The sequence below is a fragment of the Oxyura jamaicensis genome, chromosome 21, assembly GCF_011077185.1.
Source record: "Oxyura jamaicensis isolate SHBP4307 breed ruddy duck chromosome 21, BPBGC_Ojam_1.0, whole genome shotgun sequence".
NCBI lineage: Eukaryota > Metazoa > Chordata > Aves > Anseriformes > Anatidae > Oxyura > Oxyura jamaicensis.
Window position 1 is genome coordinate 1,848,385 of NC_048913.1, and position 21,515 is coordinate 1,869,899.

Sequence of the window (21,515 nt, forward strand, 5' to 3'; positions counted from 1 at the left end):
CATACCGAATGAGCCCCCGGCGAGGAGCGGGCTGCGCTCAAAATGGCGGAGCGGGGCGGGCGAGGGAGCGGCGGTCACGGCAGTTTGGACAAGAGCATCACCCTGCCGCCCGACGAGATCTTCCGCAACCTGGAGAACGCCAAACGCTTCGCCATCGACATCGGTAACCGAGCCGGAGCCGCGGGGGGGCCGCGGCAAGGAGGGGGCGACGGCGGAGGAACGGGCGGCGGCTCTCGCCGCGCTGAGGGGACTCACCGGCGCCCGGCGGCCCACCGCGGCGCGGGGCTCGCTGGGAAATGCAGTCCCCTGAGGCGTCTTGCCCGGTGTGGGGTGCCAGAGGCGGACTACAGCTCCCGACAGGCGCCGCGGCGAGGGGGGCGGCGCGGGGCGCGGTGGGACTTGAAGTCCCGTCACCTGGCGACAACGGGGCGCGGGCGGGCTGCGGCACTACAAGTTCCGGCGTGCCGCTCGCGGCCGTTAACGGGCTGCGGGGGGAGCGCTCTGAGGGACACTCCTGGGCTGCCCTTGGCGGCCAAGGGGGGTGAGGAGAGCCCGGCGGGCTGCGGCGGCGGCAGGGGTCTGCCCTGCCCTGCCCCGCCCCGCTTCCCTTCCCCTCGGTGCCTCCGGAGCAGCGGGGCTCACAGACAGGGGCTGCTGCTCCCCACGCTCCGCGGCGGGGCCTGAAGGCTGGCCCCAGGCCCCAGCGCATCGAAGGGGTGCCCCCTGGGGAGAGCCAGGGCACGCGTTTCGCCTCAATTCCATAAGTTCTAGTCAGTAAAAGGGCGTAAAAACACAGAAGTGTTCTGCCGCCACGGCACCATGCGGTCACACTGCTCCCTTAATCCCCTGGGTCCTGCCCTGCACTGGGTGCTGGGGGCTTGCAGAGGGAATAACGCGCTGTAATACAAGGGCTTTTACCACATCACAAGCCTCTCTGCCCCCTCAGAAGGTAGCTGTTTGTTTCCCATTAAAATAACAGCTGGAATGGGTACTTCCTGGGGGTCAGAGCGGAATTAGAGCTGCAGGATTAGTTATAAAGCCTGGCTGCGTGGCTCAGCTGGTGTTCCGAGTGGATTTAAGTCTTTAAAAAGTGATTGAGGAAGGGAAGGACGTGTAAGCATCACTAGGTGAACATTTACATAGCATTTAGCTAGTGCTGCTAATGTAGGTACGTTGGCAATTCATCTATCGGTGCCATACAAACTATTGCATTTCAAAACAACCTTTGCAATTGGTTTGAAGAAAGCTTTTCCTCCTAGCATGGAAATAAGGAAACAAAATTCAATTAAAAAAAAAGGGGGGGGGAAGAAAAAACTCACCTTTATGCAGTAAGCCAGCAGAACAGTTTGGATTTTGTTTACCAGAAACTTTAAAGCATTGGCTAGTGACCTGAAACAAGATCTGAGGGCAGGCAAGCTTTACTGCTTTTGTTGCTATAAGCGTCTGCCAGTGATTGCTCTGAATTGACCTCAGTTGAATTTTGCTGGAGAAAGCCTTTCATTTTCTTACAGGCTGTGAAAAATTCCTCGTTTATTCAGCACTATGGAAGAGTTGAGAGTACTGCTGTGTAGGCAAAGCTACAAGCACTAATTGATTATTTTTTCCACTTGCCTAAACTGCATTTCTTGATTTCATTTGTTTGTAAGGCAGCAGAGTGTAGGGCCACCATTTAGTCATTATGTTATGACCTAACAGACGGATTTTTACTTACTGTCAGGACTTAAGTTTTAACCCAGAAGCTGCTTATAATTATTTGCTTGGTCTTTCTTACAGCATGTTCTATGAGATTGCATGGTAGAATTACCGAGGGGGTAACATGGCAAATCTTTGTCAAGAGGCCAGTTATGCATACAGATTTAGATTCAACCATGTGCTAGAACTGTAGCACTGAGAAGTACGGGCCTTCTGCCTGCCTTGTACTCGTGTTCTCAACAGGGGTACCAAGCCAGAGCTGACTTTCTGTATAAGAAGAGTGGTTCGGCTGTCCAGGCTACTTTTATTTGGAGTTATTTTCCTCAAACAGCCACAGCAGCTGAGAGTTTTATGAAACATACTGATACCTTAATACAGAAGTGGTTAACAGGCTTCACTCACTTTTGTAAAGAAATCAGTGACTTCATGACTCGGGCTTTCATGGTCAAATTCCTACTTGAGTAAGTTACCACCAGGTACTGTTTCGCCCTAAGAAAAATGACTTAACGAAGTTACTCAGTCTGACTTCATACATTACTCAATCACTGGAAGCATACAAATAAAATCCTCTTAAAAGCAGCAAATCTGAGGGGGTTCTAGAAATGTTACTAATAAGGTAAGCAAGTAGATACTATACAAATCCATGCTATACCTTCAGTCCTTACTTGCTGTAGAGCACAAGTTCAGGTTTCTTATTTCTTCTCATCTTCAGCAGTCTCCACATCAGGTGGACACATGCCCATCTTGGGGAGCTTTACCCGTAGAGTAGTGCATTTGCAGTTAACTGGGCAACATCAGTTCTCCAGTCAAGGGTTCTTTGGGTCACTACCGCAGGTGTTTAGCTTAATTATATCTGGCTTTATGAGGGGAGAACTCAGCTAAACAAGAACTCTTAGGCAAAGTATACATGAACGTGAGTTAGATCGTTTGCTCTAAGGCGAGGCGTTCATTACATGTCATCTTTTTAACAGGTGGTTCATTAACCAAGTTGGCTTATTATTCGACTGTGCAGCACAAAGTGGCAAGAGTGAGATCCTTTGATCATTCTGGAAAGGTGAGGAACTGCATCAGTCAATTGCATGTGATAGACTTGTAAGAAAGGTACAGCCAGGACTGGAAGGGAAGCACTAGGCTGGCTTTTCATAGTACAGTAGAAATTGTATCTGAAAGCTACCTAGTACCTTGCTCTATATAAACTGTAAGCAAGTTTTAGATAAGGTTTTATGTATGAGCTGTAATGTCTGTTGTTCTGAAGTTGTTACAACTGCAATGTTTTTTAAAATACGTGTTCTAGTTTCTACTGACAGACTTCACAATATCATTAAGCATTTGTACAGCAGCTCAGAAGAGCGTGGCTTTGGTTAAAAACCTTTTGGTGTATTTCACAGGAAACCAACCCTTAGCATGTGTTTGGTGGTTACTTTGCTTTGCACGTTTAATCTAGCTCTAGATACAAATTCATGTGATTACACATTCATCATACGTGTCCTTTGCTGAAATTGCAAGGCTTCAAAGTTGTACAGCCCATACATGAGCAAACTCAGTTACGTTCCTTGTTTGCACCATAGATACGTATGGATGGCGCAGTTAATGCTTGAAATTATTTTCTAGACCAGTTAGTATGGCGCCTGTGAAAAAACAAGTAAACATAACTGTTTCGTACATAGATTTCATGTATGTCTAATATATGCGAGAAAATTGATTATATTCCCAGCTTAAATTATACTAAGATGTGTTTAAATCATATTTCTTTTTGAAAGTAGTTTGTGATATTATATTTAGTAGCATTAACAGAGTTATAAGGCCTAGGAAGCACAAGTATCGATGGTTAGTAATTCAACATATATCCTTGTTTCTTCAGGAAGGATTTTGAATAATCTATAAGAAATTGTTTTTTGTTTTTTTTTAAAGGACATAGAAAATGAACCTTTGTATGAAATATCAGTTCAGGAGGAGATTACAGCTCGACTTCACTTCATTAAGTTTGAGAACACTTACATAGAGACTTGTCTAGATTTCATCAAAGACCATCTTGTCAATACAGAGACTAAAGTCATCAAAGCTACAGGTGGTGGCGCCTATAAATTCAAAGATCTTATTGAAAAGAAGTTGGGGTTGAAGTAAGTGCAACTCTTTAAACTTAGTTATGCGAATGTGTTTCTTTGAAGTGTGTTTTAATAGACGAACTTTCCCTTTTGCCTTTAAAAGCCATCTACATGGCAAAGCTGAGGCAGGAGAATTTGTGCATGTGTCTTGGTCAGATCAGACTGAACATAAGTTGCAGAAAGATACTGTATCGTGAGCTGACACAGCAGGGGTCCAGTAACAGAGCCAACAGGAAGGAACCCAGGTGCTAGGAGCAAGGCAGTAACAAGGAAGAAAGCATGCTATTATCACAGCTTTTTCTGTAAAGGATTTGGCGTGCACCCATTCCATTTTTAAACTTAAACTACTCTGTATTGTAATTAGTGATTTATTTTTTTTTACTCTTCACAACTAGCAGCATTTCAGTGGTGGTATCCTAGATGACAGTAGCATGCTTCTCAACTCTTAGTCAGCACCCAACTACACAAAACCTACAGCAATATATAAAGTGCAATAACATTTGAACTATAGCAAGTAGGTAGTGAGCTTACTACTAACAATTTTAATTATGAACTTTTGATCTGTTACTCAGAGTTGTGGTTTTTTAATTGCGAGTCAGTATTTAAGATCTAAAGGTGAAATCTAAAAAACACAGACTGGATCATTAAAAGCCAAAGTTTTGTTGGCGAACACTTTTTATTGTGTGTACCTAATAGCTACAGTTGCCTGTTTCTCAAGTTACAAAGCTTCTAAAGTTTTTCCATGTATGCCCAGAAGTAAATAATTGAGGCAATATAGCAATTTATTGCATAGGTCATGCCTAAACTTCATGCAGCACTTACAGCCTCATAAGTTTACTGTTCAAAAACTTTATCAAAAGCCATATGCTAAAAAAAGCCACTGTAAATACAGATAAAGATATCGTTCATTTACACCAACATAAAACATTACCTGCTGCTACTGGGGAAGAACTTCAGAACACCTCTCATACAGCATATTCCTCAGGTTCTGAAGTACTCCGTTCATCTCTTTTTATACTGCTTTTTCAATATCTTTCTTTTCTGACAGGTAGGATTCTATTAACATTTTTTTTTCAAATCAGCCTCAGTCAGTGCCTTATTGGCTGTTACTAAGTGCCAGTTAATCAAGACTAGATCACGGTTCCCCTCTTCTCTTGTGCCATGGGGCATGTGTTGATTTTTTTAAAAATGGGCAAAACCATACTTGATTGGTCCGTAGAAGCAGCTTCTCTTTCCTGACAAACTCAAAGTATTCTGTATTAATTGAGACGTATGTTTGTGCTTTGCTTATGCCCTTTCAAAAAAAGGCATTTCCTTTTGGAAACTCAGCATATGTCAGCAACAATACACAATACAGAAGTTTCCAGAAGTCACTTATCTAAGTTACATATCATGTTCCTAGTGTTCCTGCTCAGGATATGTACAGTTGTGAAGTCTCTTTTCTTGTGTTTGGTAATCCAGCAGCAAGCTCCTTGCAGTCATTATAATCTGTTGTAAACGAGTGCTGAAATGTTGAGGTGGCCTTTCTTCCTTTTTGAAGAAGGCAGCAGAAGAGCAATAGAATATTATGCTGTGTTAGAAAATTGGTTTGTTCCATTAATTGCCAGATAAGTTTCTGACCTCCTTTATTGCATAGGTGCACATAGAGTTGTGCTAGCAATAGCACACTAGGGAGGCAATAGAACCAAGCAAACAGGAGCAGGCTTATTTTTACTGAGAGCACGATTAATGTAAGATCAAAGTTACTGTGTAACTGCAGTCCAGCGTTGGACTGTGTTCTGTCACTGAAGTTGAATGTCAGTACAACGCAGATCTCGGTTTTGTGGTTTAAGAGATCTGGGCTTTTGCCATATTGTGTGGGTTAGTATCTGCTACTAGTAAAGTCTTAAGCAAGTATCCTTTACATTAATTTTTATCAGTATGGCTGTGAAATTTATAATCAGGTTTTTGCTCTTTCCCCCCCAGAGTAGATAAAGAAGACGTAATGACCTGCCTCATTAAAGGATGCAACTTCGTGCTAAGGAACATACCCCACGAAGTGTTTGCATACCAGAAAGATTCAGATACAGAATTCCGATTTCAGACAAACCACCCAAATATTTTCCCTTATTTACTGGTGAATATTGGCTCCGGGGTTTCTATAGTGAAGGTGAGTGGTTGCTAATGTTTTGCTGTAGAATTTGACAGAGATGATCTGTAACATTACTATTTTAGATTTGTAGTTGTTTCTTCTTGGGTAATACAAAGTTTAGAAAGAAAATATATATATTTTTTTCTTTTCTTAAATAGTTATGAATGTTTTCCCATTCACTATTGCAGGATCTTTTTAAATAAAATTTAAAATGGTGTTTAGAGGTGCATAGTGTTTAGTGAAGTTGTCATATTAAATGATAGGACAAAGGTTGTCAGATCAGAATGATTTTTTTCTTTTAATACACTGTTTAGGGGATTAAATGTAATGTCCCTAAGTAGGACTTTTGGTCTAGAATTAAATAAAAATCTTTTAAATCTTTGTATTTAATTCTAGGTGTTGTAAGTATGTGAAATGTGTAGCTCTGGAGAACTCACCTGATGTTTATGCAATTAAATAGTTCTGTCTGCACCACTTCCACTTCTGAAAAACCCCACATGCTCTCATATTTTACTGTGTGTTTGTAGCTATAATATGATTTTCTAGACAAATCTGCCTTGTTTTATTGACAGGTAGAAACAGAAGACAAATTTGAATGGATAGGAGGGAGCTCAATTGGAGGTGGAACCTTCTGGGGTCTTGGAGCACTGCTCACAAAAACAAAGGTATCAGAGCATGGGTTTTAAGGGGTATGGGATGATAAAAGATGTGCTAAGAGGCGGAATGCTAAAACTTTAAATAAGGAGAAATAACGATTTTAAGTGGTATTTGTATAGGAAACTAGAAACCCAACATCAGTGCACTAGAAAATGAAAAAAAAAAAAATCTCTCATGAGGCTTTATGTTTTATTCAAAGAGCTGCTGCCTTGTACAGACAAAGAACAGGCAGTTCTGCAGTGCTCAGGGTGATTTTTGTACCTCTCCATGAGGTGCATGTGGTCATAAACTGTTAGAAAAAGGTCAAGTCCTTGACTTGTGTTTGCATTTTCTGTGCTTCTGATGTAAAAAGGGAAGCTTTAAATGCAAAAAGTACTAGTAGAACAAAGAGGCAAAAATGTTAAGATGCTCAGCAGTGGTAAAATAATGGTCCTGCTTGAGTCAAGGAGTTGGTCAACAGGGACGAATAATGGCTATAAGGCAAAGAATAGCCTGCTAATTTTCTGTACTCTTTTTCAATATGAAATGCCTGCATAGTACCTTGAACAGTATCCACAGAAGCAAAAGAGAGAGCTCCTAATTATTGCAAAATATCTGGAAGTAGGGAGGAGGAATTACACCTCTCTTACATTACACTTTACACTTCCAGGGGTTCAACACTTAAATCCCATGTTGGTCATTTGCCTGAATAAGGCCTGATCTAGTACTACTCTGCCTAACTCAGCTCTTAAATCATGCTGTTTTTTCCTGTCTCAGAGATCCATGTGACTTAAATATGTGCTCCTAAATGTCACCAATGTAGGAAAAGCTAGAGTTACATATGCACCAAATAAGAAAATGTCAAAGGGAAGACCCACACTTGCAATATTTTTGTCTGGTGCATTTAAAAACAAATATTGGAATAGACAATGTCGGCTCCTAATTTTTTATGATTATGTAGAAATTGAAATTAGCATTAACAGATCTATAAATATTAATTATTGGGATAATGCAGATTTTGTGCAGGTTTAATTTCAGGGACATTAATACATTTATTCATTTGTAAAGACAGATGATGTTGTTTTTAAGCTTTTTTTTTTTTTAATATGCCTCCTGAAGACATAATTATGCTTGCTGTTATCTACTGTGTTCCTGACTTCATTCCAAGATAAGAGAAGTATGAGGGTTCTGACTACTTCATATGCTCTGATCTGGAGGAGCTTAAAGGTGCTAGACTAGAAGAACTTGTTGGTAGTTTACTTGCCAAAATATTATAAATTCCAACCCTGTTGGTGATGCTGGATAAAGTCCTTTTTACTTATGCCTGTACAACCTACTGTCAATTCCATACTCACTGGAGTTGCATGGAGAGCAGTATTTGGCAAATTTTGCTTTATTTCATACTGCTAAAGTTTTGGATGGCATAATTCTGCCTGAGACTTTTCAGTTCTCCAGAATACTGCAAGATAGACAAAGTGATTAACTGTGCACTCCACCTCTACTTTTATGGGGAACTTCAACTAATTATTTCTAGATAACAGAATCACAGAATGATTGAGGTTGGAAGGGGCCCAACTTAAGATCAGTCTTTTTGATAAGATGTGGGCTTGGGATAAATCCTTGTTATTAGAAATGCTGTCTCTTTTACTGGCAGGGTTGGTTCCAAGCCAAAGCCCCTGTTTTGGACTGTTGTGTTCATTTTATTTTATTTCTGTCAGTAAGCATGCTGAAGAACTCAGTTTGTGGGCAAGATTCTCTGGCTGTCCCAAAAACCTAGAGTAACTCTGCTTCTCATCCTCAGAAATTTGATGAGTTGCTGCACCTCGCTTCAAAGGGACAGCACACAAATGTAGACATGTTGGTGAAAGATGTGTACGGAGGCGCCTGCCAGACCCTGGGGCTAAGTGGAAATCTGATAGCTAGCAGCTTCGGGAAATCTACTACAGCAGATAAAGGTATCAGTATAGAAAAGATCTACCCAAGATTTGCTATACAATTAATCCTTTAGATTGCCTGTCAGCATGGATTTGCCACTTGTACAAGCTTCCTGTGAATGCTTATCAGGATGGAAAAACAGTTGCCAATTTAATCAACGTAAATGTATGCTGCCTTATCTATTTCCCTATGTTATGTGTGTGGGCTGAGAGGGGGCACTGAACACTGCCTGAGTCGCTCCAGTTATTTAGAGTTGCTCTTTGAAACTAATGAGGAGAAGAAATTCAACCATGTCCTCCAGCCCTTGGGAATCTGTTTATAACGTTCTCCAGGCAAGTAGAGCTGGAAAATAACTACCAGTGCTTTTCATGATCTTGCCTAGGTGTATTTTGCCTGCACAATACTTTATTGATTAGAAATACTATCCAGTACTGCCTTGCAAATAGACATTCAGTTTTTCAGTTTGGGGTTCCATAAGTCTAGGCAAACAACAAAAATAACTGTCTACTTAGCCCAATGTTAATTTTTTTTTATATGGAAAATACAATTGGCTATGTTGGTCCAGAAAAAGACCTATGGCAGTGATTTACTCTAACTTGCGACTTTGTTTGCAGTGTTCTAATAAAATGCTTGCAGCACGTCACATGTCGAGATGGATGGATGAACCGTTATCCATGTTTCCTAGAGAAGAATTGGAGTCGTGCCATTTGCTATTGACCTTTCAAGCCGACTTATTCAAACAATATTTCACAGCAGCTCAGTGCTTTTCCACAGTGTTTTCAGTCAAAAGCAATCTGCTTGTTGTTTGAAGTACTTGGTTAATAACAAGATTTTGGGTTGCGGGTAACGCCTTTATTCTACACACACAAAGACTGGTCAAACAAAGGATTTTTTTTCTCTATCTGCAGGTTCTTTGTTTAAAAAAACCTATCTGGTTCCTTTGAGCATTCTTCAGCTGTGTTTAATTTTTCTTGCTATTTCCTTCTTTTAAGAGTTTTCCAAAGAAGATATGGCAAAAAGCTTACTACACATGATCAGCAATGACATTGGTCAACTTGCCTGCCTCTATGCCAAACTCCATAATTTAGATAAAATATATTTTGGAGGATTCTTTATTCGGGGTCACCCAGTTACCATGCGCACAATAACCTACAGTATCAACTTCTTCTCAAAGGTAATGAAAACAGAGATTCTCCTAATAGCAAATTTAGGTGTCTTCTTCTAGGAGGTTGGGGGACTTAAATAGATTCCCACCTTAAATCAGCTTAAAGGACTGCTCTTAGTTAGGTAAGGCAGGGCTAGAAGGATCTATTGTGGGAGGGGTGAAATAAATGTGAATTGCCTAGGAGTTCTCTCTGGCCTCTTTCTCTACTTATTTATTTTTGATTGACAGTAATTTTCACTATTTTATTAGATAGCTGCCACTGTTATTCAATTCCTCTTGCTGACTTCAACTATTTTTTTTTGCCCCCCAGGCTATGCAATGTGGGATTGTTCTGCTGAGATAATTAACAGCTAGTATTGGTGGTGGTGGTGGTTTGGGCTTTTGTTGTTGGTTTTATTAAAAAAGAAAAAAAAAAGTTGTAATTCTTTCCAGGTTTTGAGGCTGTGGCAAGTACTAACGATATTTCAGTAGAAAACCGGTGCAGTCCAAAAGCCCACTTAATGCTTGACATGGGTAGAACGGTTCCTGCACCTTTGCAATGCATGTTGCAATTTTATAGAGCCAATGATGCTATTTTTTACCTCATCTCAGTGCTTCAAGCGAGGGACTCCTATATGCCGCTTTATTTTCCTTTGTTTCACAATTGCAATCTTTCTGTAAAACCTTGGTTGCGTTTCAAGAAGACTACCACAAAACTGCAGCTCTAGATTCTTGTAAGCACAACCTTATCAGCAATTCAGTCTATACAAAAATCTCACTGTAAATTATTATTTTTTTCCCCTCTGCTATAGTTAAACCCAGCGTTAACTTTGCTGATATTATCTGCTGTAGACCTGGCTTACTATCCTTTAGAGGAGGCCTCACTCAGCCTTGTCTAGGAAAGCTACAGGTGCTAGGATGGGTGGTGGTCCTGTTCTCCCTGGCATTCTTTTACACGTTAACATTTAAGCTAACTAACCTGATGGGGTAAATGCCTATGGAGAATGTACAGGGTGACTGTATGTTGTTGCATGTTAAACAGAAACGTAATGAAATAAAGGAAATGAACAGTGGCTTGAATGTGGTGGATGCACAGTGGCACACACTTACATTGATGACCTAGAAATCAGCTGACCTTATATTTCCAGCCTGTTCAAGCAAGAGGAGTTGAATATTCATGGAATGATGCAGTGGTCTTTCCTGGTGAAGCATTCGCTTCCCTCTGCTTCCGTGGTTGCACAGGCTTAGAATACGCACCACTTCTGCATGTATTTTTTTTCCAGCTGTATTAGAATTGTGGAATGATGTATGTAAGCAGTTCCTCCTGAAGCTGTGTTTCAGAAACACCATTTTTGGAGCACCATTAAAATTACTGAATGTGTTAGACTGTAGCACAAATGAATATTATCATCTTTAGTTGTTTCTATTAAATTTAAGTGTAAATCTAGTGACGAAGAAGTACATATTAGCCATCAGGGACCATCCAATTGCAATGTTTCATATTGTGGCAGGGAGAGGTTCAGGCATTGTTCCTGAGACATGAAGGCTACCTGGGAGCCATTGGGGCATTTTTAAAAGGAGCTGAACAAGACAGTAAGTACAGCATTGCTATGTTCTGTATATGCTGTGTTCTGAAATGTCAGTGTAATGTCCAAGTTTCTCTTAAGAGGCTGCATGTAAGTTGTTGCCTAAATAAATACATTTGGCACTAATAAACACAGATGCTGGGCTTTGCTTTCATATATTCTGGCAAGAACATGTTAATTTCTCACTGTTTTCCTGCTCATCTTTGAGAATCTAGCAGGATTTGGCTCTTCTCTTTTCTGCATTTCTGCAAAGAGCAGTCATACCTCAAAATCAAACTGGGGAAATTGACTTTCTGAGAACTCTCCTCCTCTTTAAGAGGCTAGCTTCTGAATTCAGTTAAAGTACTGCAGAAGACCGGCATCTCAAAACTTACTCGTTTGAGTGAAAAGCCTCACAGATATTTATGAAGGATGAGACACTTCTTTCCAGCATTCTTTGGGTATAGGATGCTTTGGTTGAATTTTGCCATTTGTATTTTCTTTAATTTCTTGTTGGTGTACTAGTAAGCCATTCAGTACCTTACTAATAGTGGAAAAATAATGAGGTGGTTAATGATACTTAGTTTTAGTAAATATAAAATGTACCTCAGAGCAATGGATGTGGAATTCATTTCATACCCACATTATAGATGTGGGCAGGGAACCAGCTACTGAGGAATTAAAGTCATTACATCTGTAGCATGTTCTGTACATCTGAACTTAATTAAACTTCTAGAAAAAAAAATCTAGATATAACTAGTTTTATATGAAACTTACACTATGCTTTGACAGTTTTGCAGTGTTTTGTTAATAATGGATTTATATTTAGAAAAAAGAAATTAGCTCTGTGATGACAGAAAAATTAGCCATCTATAGTGCTTTGAAGACATCCTGCTCTTCATAGCCATTAATGATTTTAAAAAAAAGTCGTTTAAAAATGGTTTTAGAATTGTAATTGTCTTGTGTCTCATTCAGTTTAATTTGAAGCTCTTTAGAGGTAGGTAAGTTACCAAGAAGTTAAAACATACCTACTGGGGCTTAGAGGGAAAAATCTGATTCATGTATAAAGACAAGGAGAAATGGCTTTTGCAGTGAAACAGCTTCTCTGAAGGGGTGCTGACTCTAGACTCGCGCATGGGAGTATTTTCAGTTTTATTTTCAGATTATGTGTCTCTCTCTCTTTCTCTTTTCTAGATCCAAACCAGTATAGCTGGGGAGAGAATTACGCTGGGAGTTCTGGTCTCATGAGCACATCACCTGATGTTTACCCCATGCAGAGAACCAGGAGTGGTACAGTATGTGGTTGTCTTTCCTAGAACTAAGTGCTCTCTCTTGGCAATGGTGCTTTGAGCCTGGACAGTTATTCCAAAGCTAGTTGCTTCTTGCCCCTGGGACTGTGCTGCTTGCTGAAAGAAGTGACTAACAGTGTCTTGTATCATGTGGGATGGTGTTGTGTTGTGTGCGATGATGTCTTGTGTCATCTGTGATGGTTTGATGTAATGCTTCATAAAGGCAGATCACAGCTGCTACTTTGTCTTGTGCTGCCTCACCAAAGGTGGGAGAAAACATTAGACTGCTGCCCTTTCTTTGAAGTAGCTTGGATTTGCTATGGTTGAAATATTGTACTTGAGAATTTTGAGTCTGATGTTCCATGGTCTTTAAGCATCATTTATTTACTTCCTATGAGGAGAGAAATATATAATTGCACAGAAGAGCATGATCCCAGTCATCTCTTAAACACAGTAACTCCAATTTCACAGTGAAACTGGCATACAGCAAGCAATAAGACAATACCCTAAGGTTCTTAAATTACTCTAAGACTGGATCTGCTGATGTGCTTTTGAAAAGAAGGCACAATAGTGGAGCTCAGCATGTTTTACTGTCTTGTGTTGATCAGCATGCCAGTGTTTTTCATGTCAATTTTTTTTTTATTATTATTATTTCCTCTGTCATTGGTTTATCTCCTCCCAGTCTTCAGAATGTAGCTTCCTATACTTGGGGGGAAAGGGGAAGAAGAGAAAGTGACTTTGGTTGGTTATTTTCTGTTTGTTACTGGGCTTTTTAGACCCACAGATGATATATAAAACTCCTATGGACTTGTGTAGGCTTTGTGCTAGTTTAACTTGTTATGAATCAGTTTCTGAATGAGCTCTAAAAAACCTTTCATTTTTCACCTAGTTTGACATGTTTGAAATGGATAGGCTGGAGAGACCACTTGTTAACCTGCCACTGCTAAAGGACCCATCAACCTATATTCCAGACACTGTTGACCTCACGGATGATGCCATGGCCAGAAAATACTGGCTTACCTGTTTTGAGGAGGCACTGGATGGGGTAAATGTCACAAAGGAGTTGTACGTGCGGGTGATGATTGAGGAATAAAGCAAATGGAGGGGTTGTTTTTCAGCCTGAACTTTAGGTCAGTTAAAAAGAAGAGTAATTTGATTGGTAACTTCAGTCTTTCCTCTTCTCTACCAGGTGGCAAAGCGTGCTGCAGCCAGTCAGCCAGATTCTGTTGATGCACCTGAGAGAGCTGAAAAGTTCCGACAGAAATACTGGAACAAGCTGCAGACACTCAGACAGCAGCCTTTGTAAGTGTCTCATTTTCCTGCTTTCATCACCTGGCTGCTTCTGTTGAGCAGAGCAAATTAAAAGCAAACTATAAACTAACTAAAAGCTAAATAAAAGCTTTTATTAAATATTAAGCAGAGCAAACTGAAAGCTACGTAGGCTGGAGCAAGTTGATGTGCCAAATATCAGGTCCTCTGAGCAGAACCATGGGATCTCCCCTATTAGAATTTCTCAGTTAAATTCTATCTCAGCAGAAAAATGACTAATGGTCTAGAAGTTATTAAAAGCAGTAATGTGTTAATTGAATTGTCTGGCATCTTTGCTCTGAACATTTTCCCTCTCTATTTAAGTAGTCTGTTCAGTAGATTCACCACTTAGAGACTGTTTAGCACATGTGACATGTGAAGACTTTTAACTGAAATGTTTGTCTTCCATGCCATGACTTACTGGAATTCATCCTAATTATGGAGGAAACAGGAGAAAATACCTTTTTTCTGTTTGAAGTAGTTGATCTGTTTTCCCCTCTCCCTTTTTAAAGTGCATATGGTACCTTAACAGTTAGAAGTCTTTTGGATACAAGGGAACACTGTTTAAACGAGTTCAATTTTCCGGATCCCTATTCAAAGGTAAGTTGTTCTTGTTTTACAGGGTGGACAACGTGTAAGTTCCAGACACTTTTTCCATACTCTAAAACTTTGTATAAGTAATGGTTTATGCAGGGAGAGTAGTAACTGCCTTGCAGCAGCTTTAACTGGTTGGTGGTTGCTGCTCTGAGGAGAAAAAGCAGTTGCTGGTGGGATGTAAAGCCTTTGACCTCTAACCTGCTGAATGCAGTCGTGGTGAGGATAATGCTAACAAAAAGTTACCAGCTTTGGTTGTCTTTTACTTCTGAGAAGGGAACCAGTGGTGTCCATCCTGCTCCTGATGAGTACGTGGTGTTCTTCATCAGATGCTATTGTAACTTGCTCCTTCAGTGAGGAGGTGTTTCCTTCAGTTTAGAAGTAAGGACACTACATGGAGAGGCCTACACTTCTGCTCATGGATAACCTTATAAGTGACCTGAGAATTTCAGTTCCGAGTAATCAGTTTATTTCCTCTTATACAGAGGCTACTACTGCAGTCTAGCAGACTTCAGAAATTTTTCTCTTTCCTGTTCTTCTCATTCTCCTCATGGTATGAAAACCATTTTCAAATTTAAGGAAAGTTATGTGTAGCTGTGTAAGTACTTCTGAATAAATCTGAAAATTTCGGACACTTGTAAAAGGCAATTGGCATTATTACCTTGTAGAGCAGTTAACAATCTCAAGAGCTCCATGCAAAAGTCACTAATGGTATGAAGTTAATTTCTGTGTTCTTTTAGTTACCTTAAAGTGTGTCTTCTTTCCTTCCCCTGCCCCAAAAAAGAAAGAAAATGAAATTGGGGGCAGGGAGGAAGAGTTTCACAAGCAAAGTCATCCTTCCCCACACCATTACTCCCCAAAAAGGCCTAGAAAAACAAAACAAACCTGTTCGCTGTGTCCCTTAATTGCTGAGGCTGTCTCTCCTTAAACCAAACTGTGCCACTTTCCTGTACCTTGTGTCTGGGTTAATTTCCTGCTATGCTGTAAAAAGTTTCTTGATTGCTTTTGTAACTGTTGAGATATTTTGCTGAGTTGGCTTGGAGTGTACACAAATGCATAACCTGTAGCTCTTAAAAGAATTTGTTGCTGTTCTGCAGCTGTTCACTCTTTGGGGTTTATTCTGTAACATTCTATTGTTGGGGAATAAGACATGTGAAGTAGTTCTCAAAAATAGCTTTCTCTAGGTCTGATCCTCACCACTTTTGTGTGGACACAGGAACAGTAACAGTGCCAGTGTCTGGTTAGAGACTTTTTTGACTGTTGCTCTATTTCTACAAAGTATGTAGAAGCTTCTCCATAGCTGCACTGTCAGATGTCACATTCACTCTAAGAAAGAGTTAAAACTGCGTGAGGTGGCTTTTACTTATGTTTGCCCCCCTTTTTTTTGTAATTCAGACAAGATGGTAAAAAAGATGATGTAAAGATGGTACTCAATACCGCTTATACATTTTTAAGTAGAACTAGCTCTGATCTCACTGGAGGTAGAAGTGGAAAAAAAAATCAAGAGCTTCTAGGCATCTGGGATGATGAACCTCTTAAAACAAAAGTTTTTGTAAAATCGCTAGCGGTAAACCTCCTCACGCAGATTACCTGATTTTGGTGGATCATGTTGCTAGTGATGTGTCTTTTTTGTGCATTCATTCTTCCATTCCCCAGTCTGCCCAAGATCTATCATACCTCTAATCTATTTCTTTTAAGTAATTCTTAGGCTACAGAACATATGCTAGCACTAATAAAGCTCTTTATTAGAATCCCAGGAAACTTTTTTCTTGTTGATACTAAGCATGCTGATAACAGTAACTTGTTGGTCCATTAGAGGCCATGAACGTAGAGGAGAATGCTTGAACGCGGTCTTGGGACTGAGACAACCAATGATGGGTAAGAATTTTTTGTCTATAAATCCGATGTTTCGTGTCTTTCTTACAGGTAAAGCAGAAAGAAAATGGCATAGCCTTAAAATGTTTTCAAAGCGTAATCGAATCTTTGGATTCATTAGGCTGGGAGGAGAGGCAGTTTGCTCTGGTGAAAGGACTTCTTGCGGGGAATGTCTTTGACTGGGGAGCAAAAGCAGTCTCAGAGTAGGTGTTAAATATTTTAAAAGCACCCTTTTAAGATACAGAATATCCAATTGTTCGTTTTAAAAATAAGTAAATGAAGTGCACCCATCTAACTTTAATTATAGTTTGTATTTTACTGTAATCATATGTTGGTTGTTTATTTGCAAGCATTGTTGTGGTGCAGCAAAGTTCACATTTCTACCCTTAAAAACCTGGCAGACATGTTGCTGTGAGTGTTTGAGTTAAGTGACAGAGCATTTAATATTCCAGCCTGGCTGCTTTGCTTGTAGCATGGTTAATAGCCTTGCTTTTGGGTATGTGTTGTACTTAATCTGATACTACGTGCCTCTAGTCGAAAATACGCTATTTTCCTGCAACTCACAGTTGTCCTGGTATCACTCGTTCAATGGGCTGGGTTGGATGGTCTCTTCTGATGGCTAAATACTAAGTATTTTTGATCAACATACATTTCTATTGCTGTTTTGAGAGTTTTTTTTTCCTTATATCCTTTCAGCAGCTATGAATATGTAAGGATATAAATGCCAACAGTCTTAAAATATTTTTGATTTTGCAGCTCTCGATTTTATAGCTGTTTTTGTGGGGTCGATAACATAGATCCAGTAACATGGGAGAGGGTCACTGCTTCACAGCTGACATTCCGCTCTTCCTTTCCCTTTCTGCATCTTTAAGGAGTGTCCCCCTCTGAGTAAACCAAAAATAAGTCCACTCAAAACGAGGTCATTCAAGGCTGCCTTGGCGCTCTTAGACTTGGGGTACTTCTGATGCTGCCCACAGCCACAGAAACTTGAACTGCCACCAGTAAAGCAGTTAGTCTAGTTGCTACTTGTGGTAAGTGTAGCTCTCCCTCTCTTTGAGGAAGGAACTAAGAGTTGTACAGGCTGAGTTACGTGTCACTTAGTACTAGATGTAAGGAACTTTGAGACACCACTGGCAAGCACTGCCCACATGGTGTAACATTTTAACTGGCAGCTTAGAATCCAACCTCATTACGTGTATGTTCATCACCACCTAAGTGTTTGGAGCTACTTTGCTGTACGTACAGCCAATAGCTTTTAAATCCTGTACCTAGTTAGGTTTTTTCTTTTTTTCCCCTGCCTTTTGTGAACTAATCTTCAGATCAGACTTTGTGTAGCACTGGTTTCCTATGCAGATATTTTAGATCCTGACTACATTTTTGGTCTGCAGACCACTATAAGGTTTCTTTTTTTGCCTGTAGAGTAGTTCCTGCAAACATTTGTATATTGCTGTAGCTTTTTCCTTTTAGCATAATAACACTCTAATTTAATGTACATCTGAGCTTTTCATGTTTAACATCAGAACAGTGTGTCTGTTTCTCAGTCATTGGACCTACCGACACTCATGATAATCAATGCAATAAAACTGCTGACCACCTGCTAGAGGAATGTTTGAATTGTGGTTTTATGTGATTACGTTGCTTAACTCTGTGCCCTTTATTTCTCTCATGATACAGCGTTCTGGAATCTGAGCCACAATTTGGATTTGAAGAAGCCAAATCAAAACTGCAAGGTACAGGGGGAGATGTGGTGGTGGTTGGAACTGGATGTTGTGTTAATGTGAGTTGAGGAGAGTGGGAAGGTGTTGATTGTGACAGTTCTGCTGCCCAGATGATGAGGACCCATTCATACTTGCTAGGTTTGTCTGAAATACAGGTTACAGACTTTGTATTCCAAAGAAACTGGAACCTGAAAGCCTATCTCCTTGCACAGAAGTCTTAGCTGCACAGGTGTTTGGAATATCTTGGCTGTGCTATTTTTGTACTGTTCTAATCATGTCAAAGCAGTAGTGTCCCCTCAAGTACAACACCATCCATCTTAGGATAAGCCATAATGGTAGCTCACGTGACTCCATTGCTTTATTATGAAAATTCCATTTCAAGAACACTAATTGAGCTATTCCATAATTAAGAGCTTAGGAATTCTGAATACGTAGTTTTAACATTCAAAACCTGAGCTCAACTGCTTCAGCATCTTTAAAAAGACCTAACATACAGACTTACTCGTTGCCTAAAAGGAACACTAATACGATTTTGTTTGTGACGCAGAACGTCCCTGGTTAGAAGACTCCTACAGTCAGTGGCTAGAGCGACTGAAGGTATGATGCCACAATTGTTACCAACCATTGAGTAATTTAATACATTAATCTTGAGGGGGGGGGGAAGGACAAAACTTTGTTAGCTTGTTTTTAACAGATTTAACAGAACCCCGTTCAGGCAACTCCAAATAAACTCTGTTAACACGGTACCAGTAATTCAGCAGCCTCACCATAAAGAAAGGAATAAAAGGGATTTGCCACTTCATTACTTACCAAGTTTCTTAGCTGAATTCCTGCAGGAACTGCAACGTTTGTAACCCAGCTGCTTTCAGAGCTCTTCCAACATCCCCATAGTGTCCCTTCTGTATCAGAGCACTTACTTCTACACAGCTAGACCCATAATTTTGAAAACTTGAATCCAAATGTAATGTCTGCATTGTTCCATCTCAGTAATCAAGCTAAAACCTGCATTAATTAAGAAGGTTTCTGAAAGTAATTAATCAATTGGCAAAGCTTTTAGGCTCTGTGTGATGTTTATTACTATTTAATTAAGGTTCACTGAAAACCTTAACTATTTTTTGGTTCTCTCTGTAGATCTATGTTGGAAATGACAGACAAAAGTTTGGTATAAGCAGACGGCTCCAAATCATTGCATATTGTGTCTTAAAAGTATCATCTAATCATAGAATTACTTAGGTTGGAAAAGACCTCTAAGATCTAATCCTTTATGACAGTGCTAATTAAGGAAATTGAAGCACTGTCCTGACCATTTTTTTTCTTAGGAATTGAGCATTAGTTATGGTAGAAATTCTGCTGCTGGTACAAACTGCAGTGAATTCAACTTCATAACATCAGATTTAGACCAAATCAAAAGGTTAATGGAGAATATGAAATATCTTTTTATTTTAGGGCATCACTGCCCCCAGCAGTCCATCCTGCCCTTTCCTGGCAGAAGGAAATCCTGTTCACCCTACAGCATGCTAGCTTAAAACATCCGCAAAGGTAGATTTACCCCGATAACCAATATGTTTGTGTAGGCAGCTGTCCATGCTGCTGCTTCAATTTAAGGGAAGGTTATTCTCCAGCTGCATGGTATAACAAAACATGATTTCTAGTCTAGCCTCCCAGTGGTAGGATTATAGGTGTGGCTACCCACCCTTCAGAACCCTCTGAAGTAAGCTCCTGTTCCCAGCTGCTGGAGTCAGACATGTCTTTGGCAGCTGTAGGTTAATTAACAGTTTGAGACAGCTCTCAGATGAAGCAAAGTAACTATAGGCTGTTTTAAATAACTGTGCAAAGCCAATCTTAGGGGAACTGATTTCACTTAAGATCAAGAGTAGGTGAAGTGTTATGCTGCTACTAGATAATGAAAACTGCCGATCATTTAGGGGTATAAAACCTGGGGTCTTAAAATGAGTGTTTCTAAATAACATGAACTATTCAATGAACTAAATTATAAGATAAATTCTGAATGCATGGTTTTTTTCTCTTTCAGGAGGGCCCCCCTCATAAATGTGCCTTAATTTTCGCAGATAACAGTGGAATAGACATAATTTTAGGAGTCTTCCCTTTTGTGAGAGAGCTCCTCTCTAGAGGGACAGAGGTAAGTGGTTTGTGTTGTAGAGTCAGCACATAATGGAGCTTCTGTAATTGGTTAAAGGCTTGTTAAATACTTACTAGCAGTGCACTTTGTGAGACTGGCTCAGCACACCTAAATTGGGAATGATCCAATTTAGGGCAATGAGCTTCAGTCCCCAAATCCCTGGTACTCTGAGGGCTAACTTTAAGCAGACTGCAAAAAGTAACAGAGCAAAGAGAGACGGTCAGATCCAAGTTTGCTAAACCAGGGTTTATGATGTCAAAAGACCTGAAGTAGCTGGTTAACTTGGGAGGGGTGAGGGGAAATGAGGACTGGGCCTCTGAGGCCTTCTCATCTCTCAATTCCTCTCTTATTTTATAAGCCAGGCAATGACAATCATTAAACAAACAAGCAGCTCTAACACCATGTATGGACTGCATTAATCAGTGAACTATTCTGACATCTTTGCCTCAGGTTATATTGGCTTGTAACTCTGGCCCTGCCCTAAACGATGTCACCTACAGCGAATCCCTGATCGTTGCTGAGCGGATAGCAGCAATGGATCCAGTTATTCAGTAAGCATATAACCTGTCTTCATTACGTAGCATACAAAATACACATGGGGAAAAAAAAACAGTTCCTGCTAACACACACAGTTGTTATTTGTGTTTCTTGCTGTCTGAACTCTGCAACCTGGAAGTAAGATACAGAGGATGATCAGCTTAAGGTGAAGAATCTAGAAAGTGGTTCTTGTTGGTACATGATTATAGCTCTTGTTAGTGTCATCCCTGATAAGGACTCAAGCTACTAAACCACTGTACCTTTTATGTTAAAAATGAATGGAGGAAAATACACATCATGCACAGACTAGCCTATGTAGAGGATATACACACATACACATAACTAAACCTGTTGCTCAAAGAAACATTCCTGAGTCCTAGCAGGAAAAGAAACCTTTGCAAAGTACACTCAACTATTCACTGTCTGGCTTATTACCAGAGTTGCATGACTATGTTTGACAGACCATGTTGTAACTCGTTATTTCTTATATTTTTTTATATAAAGATCTGCACTGAGGGAAGAGAAGCTGCTGTTGGTCCAGACAGGTTCAAGTTCTCCGTGTCTAGACCTAAGGTATATTGGCAAAGTACCAAATTATTTGTTTTCATCAGGCGTAGGATAACCAGAGACTTCATACGTGCTCTGGAGTATCTCAGCCACATTTCACAGACATCGCTAAGAGTTGCTCTGCCTGGATTTGCAGACTCATGATACTGATCAAGCCTTCCTAGTTGTTCCACAGCTTATGTTTCATTTTGGTGTTCAGCAATTGTATGTTGTCAGTTTCATGGGCAGCTTAATTATTGATGGTGTGTGCAACCAAGACATCCACCTGAGCATAAGAAG

The 21,515-nt window shown here is 40.2% G+C and overlaps 1 protein-coding gene across 1 annotated transcript in view; it reads left to right on the top strand.

Annotated features, from left to right (window-relative positions):
* The window catches only part of PANK4 (pantothenate kinase 4 (inactive)), a 22,855-nt gene continuing 1,340 nt past the window's right edge, over nucleotides 1-21,515 (top strand). Inside the window, exons 1-18 of the mRNA XM_035344434.1 lie at nucleotides 1-163; nucleotides 2,664-2,746; nucleotides 3,604-3,812; nucleotides 5,763-5,946; nucleotides 6,501-6,593; nucleotides 8,366-8,519; nucleotides 9,492-9,673; nucleotides 11,155-11,236; nucleotides 12,403-12,503; nucleotides 13,387-13,542; nucleotides 13,687-13,799; nucleotides 14,318-14,405; nucleotides 16,326-16,477; nucleotides 17,949-18,004; nucleotides 18,540-18,589; nucleotides 20,025-20,132; nucleotides 20,583-20,683; nucleotides 21,174-21,242. Of these exons, the coding sequence (XP_035200325.1) occupies nucleotides 43-163; nucleotides 2,664-2,746; nucleotides 3,604-3,812; nucleotides 5,763-5,946; nucleotides 6,501-6,593; nucleotides 8,366-8,519; nucleotides 9,492-9,673; nucleotides 11,155-11,236; nucleotides 12,403-12,503; nucleotides 13,387-13,542; nucleotides 13,687-13,799; nucleotides 14,318-14,405; nucleotides 16,326-16,477; nucleotides 17,949-18,004; nucleotides 18,540-18,589; nucleotides 20,025-20,132; nucleotides 20,583-20,683; nucleotides 21,174-21,242 (2,102 nt within the window). The 5' untranslated portion in view covers nucleotides 1-42. The remainder of the gene's footprint in view (nucleotides 164-2,663; nucleotides 2,747-3,603; nucleotides 3,813-5,762; nucleotides 5,947-6,500; nucleotides 6,594-8,365; nucleotides 8,520-9,491; nucleotides 9,674-11,154; nucleotides 11,237-12,402; nucleotides 12,504-13,386; nucleotides 13,543-13,686; nucleotides 13,800-14,317; nucleotides 14,406-16,325; nucleotides 16,478-17,948; nucleotides 18,005-18,539; nucleotides 18,590-20,024; nucleotides 20,133-20,582; nucleotides 20,684-21,173; nucleotides 21,243-21,515) is intronic.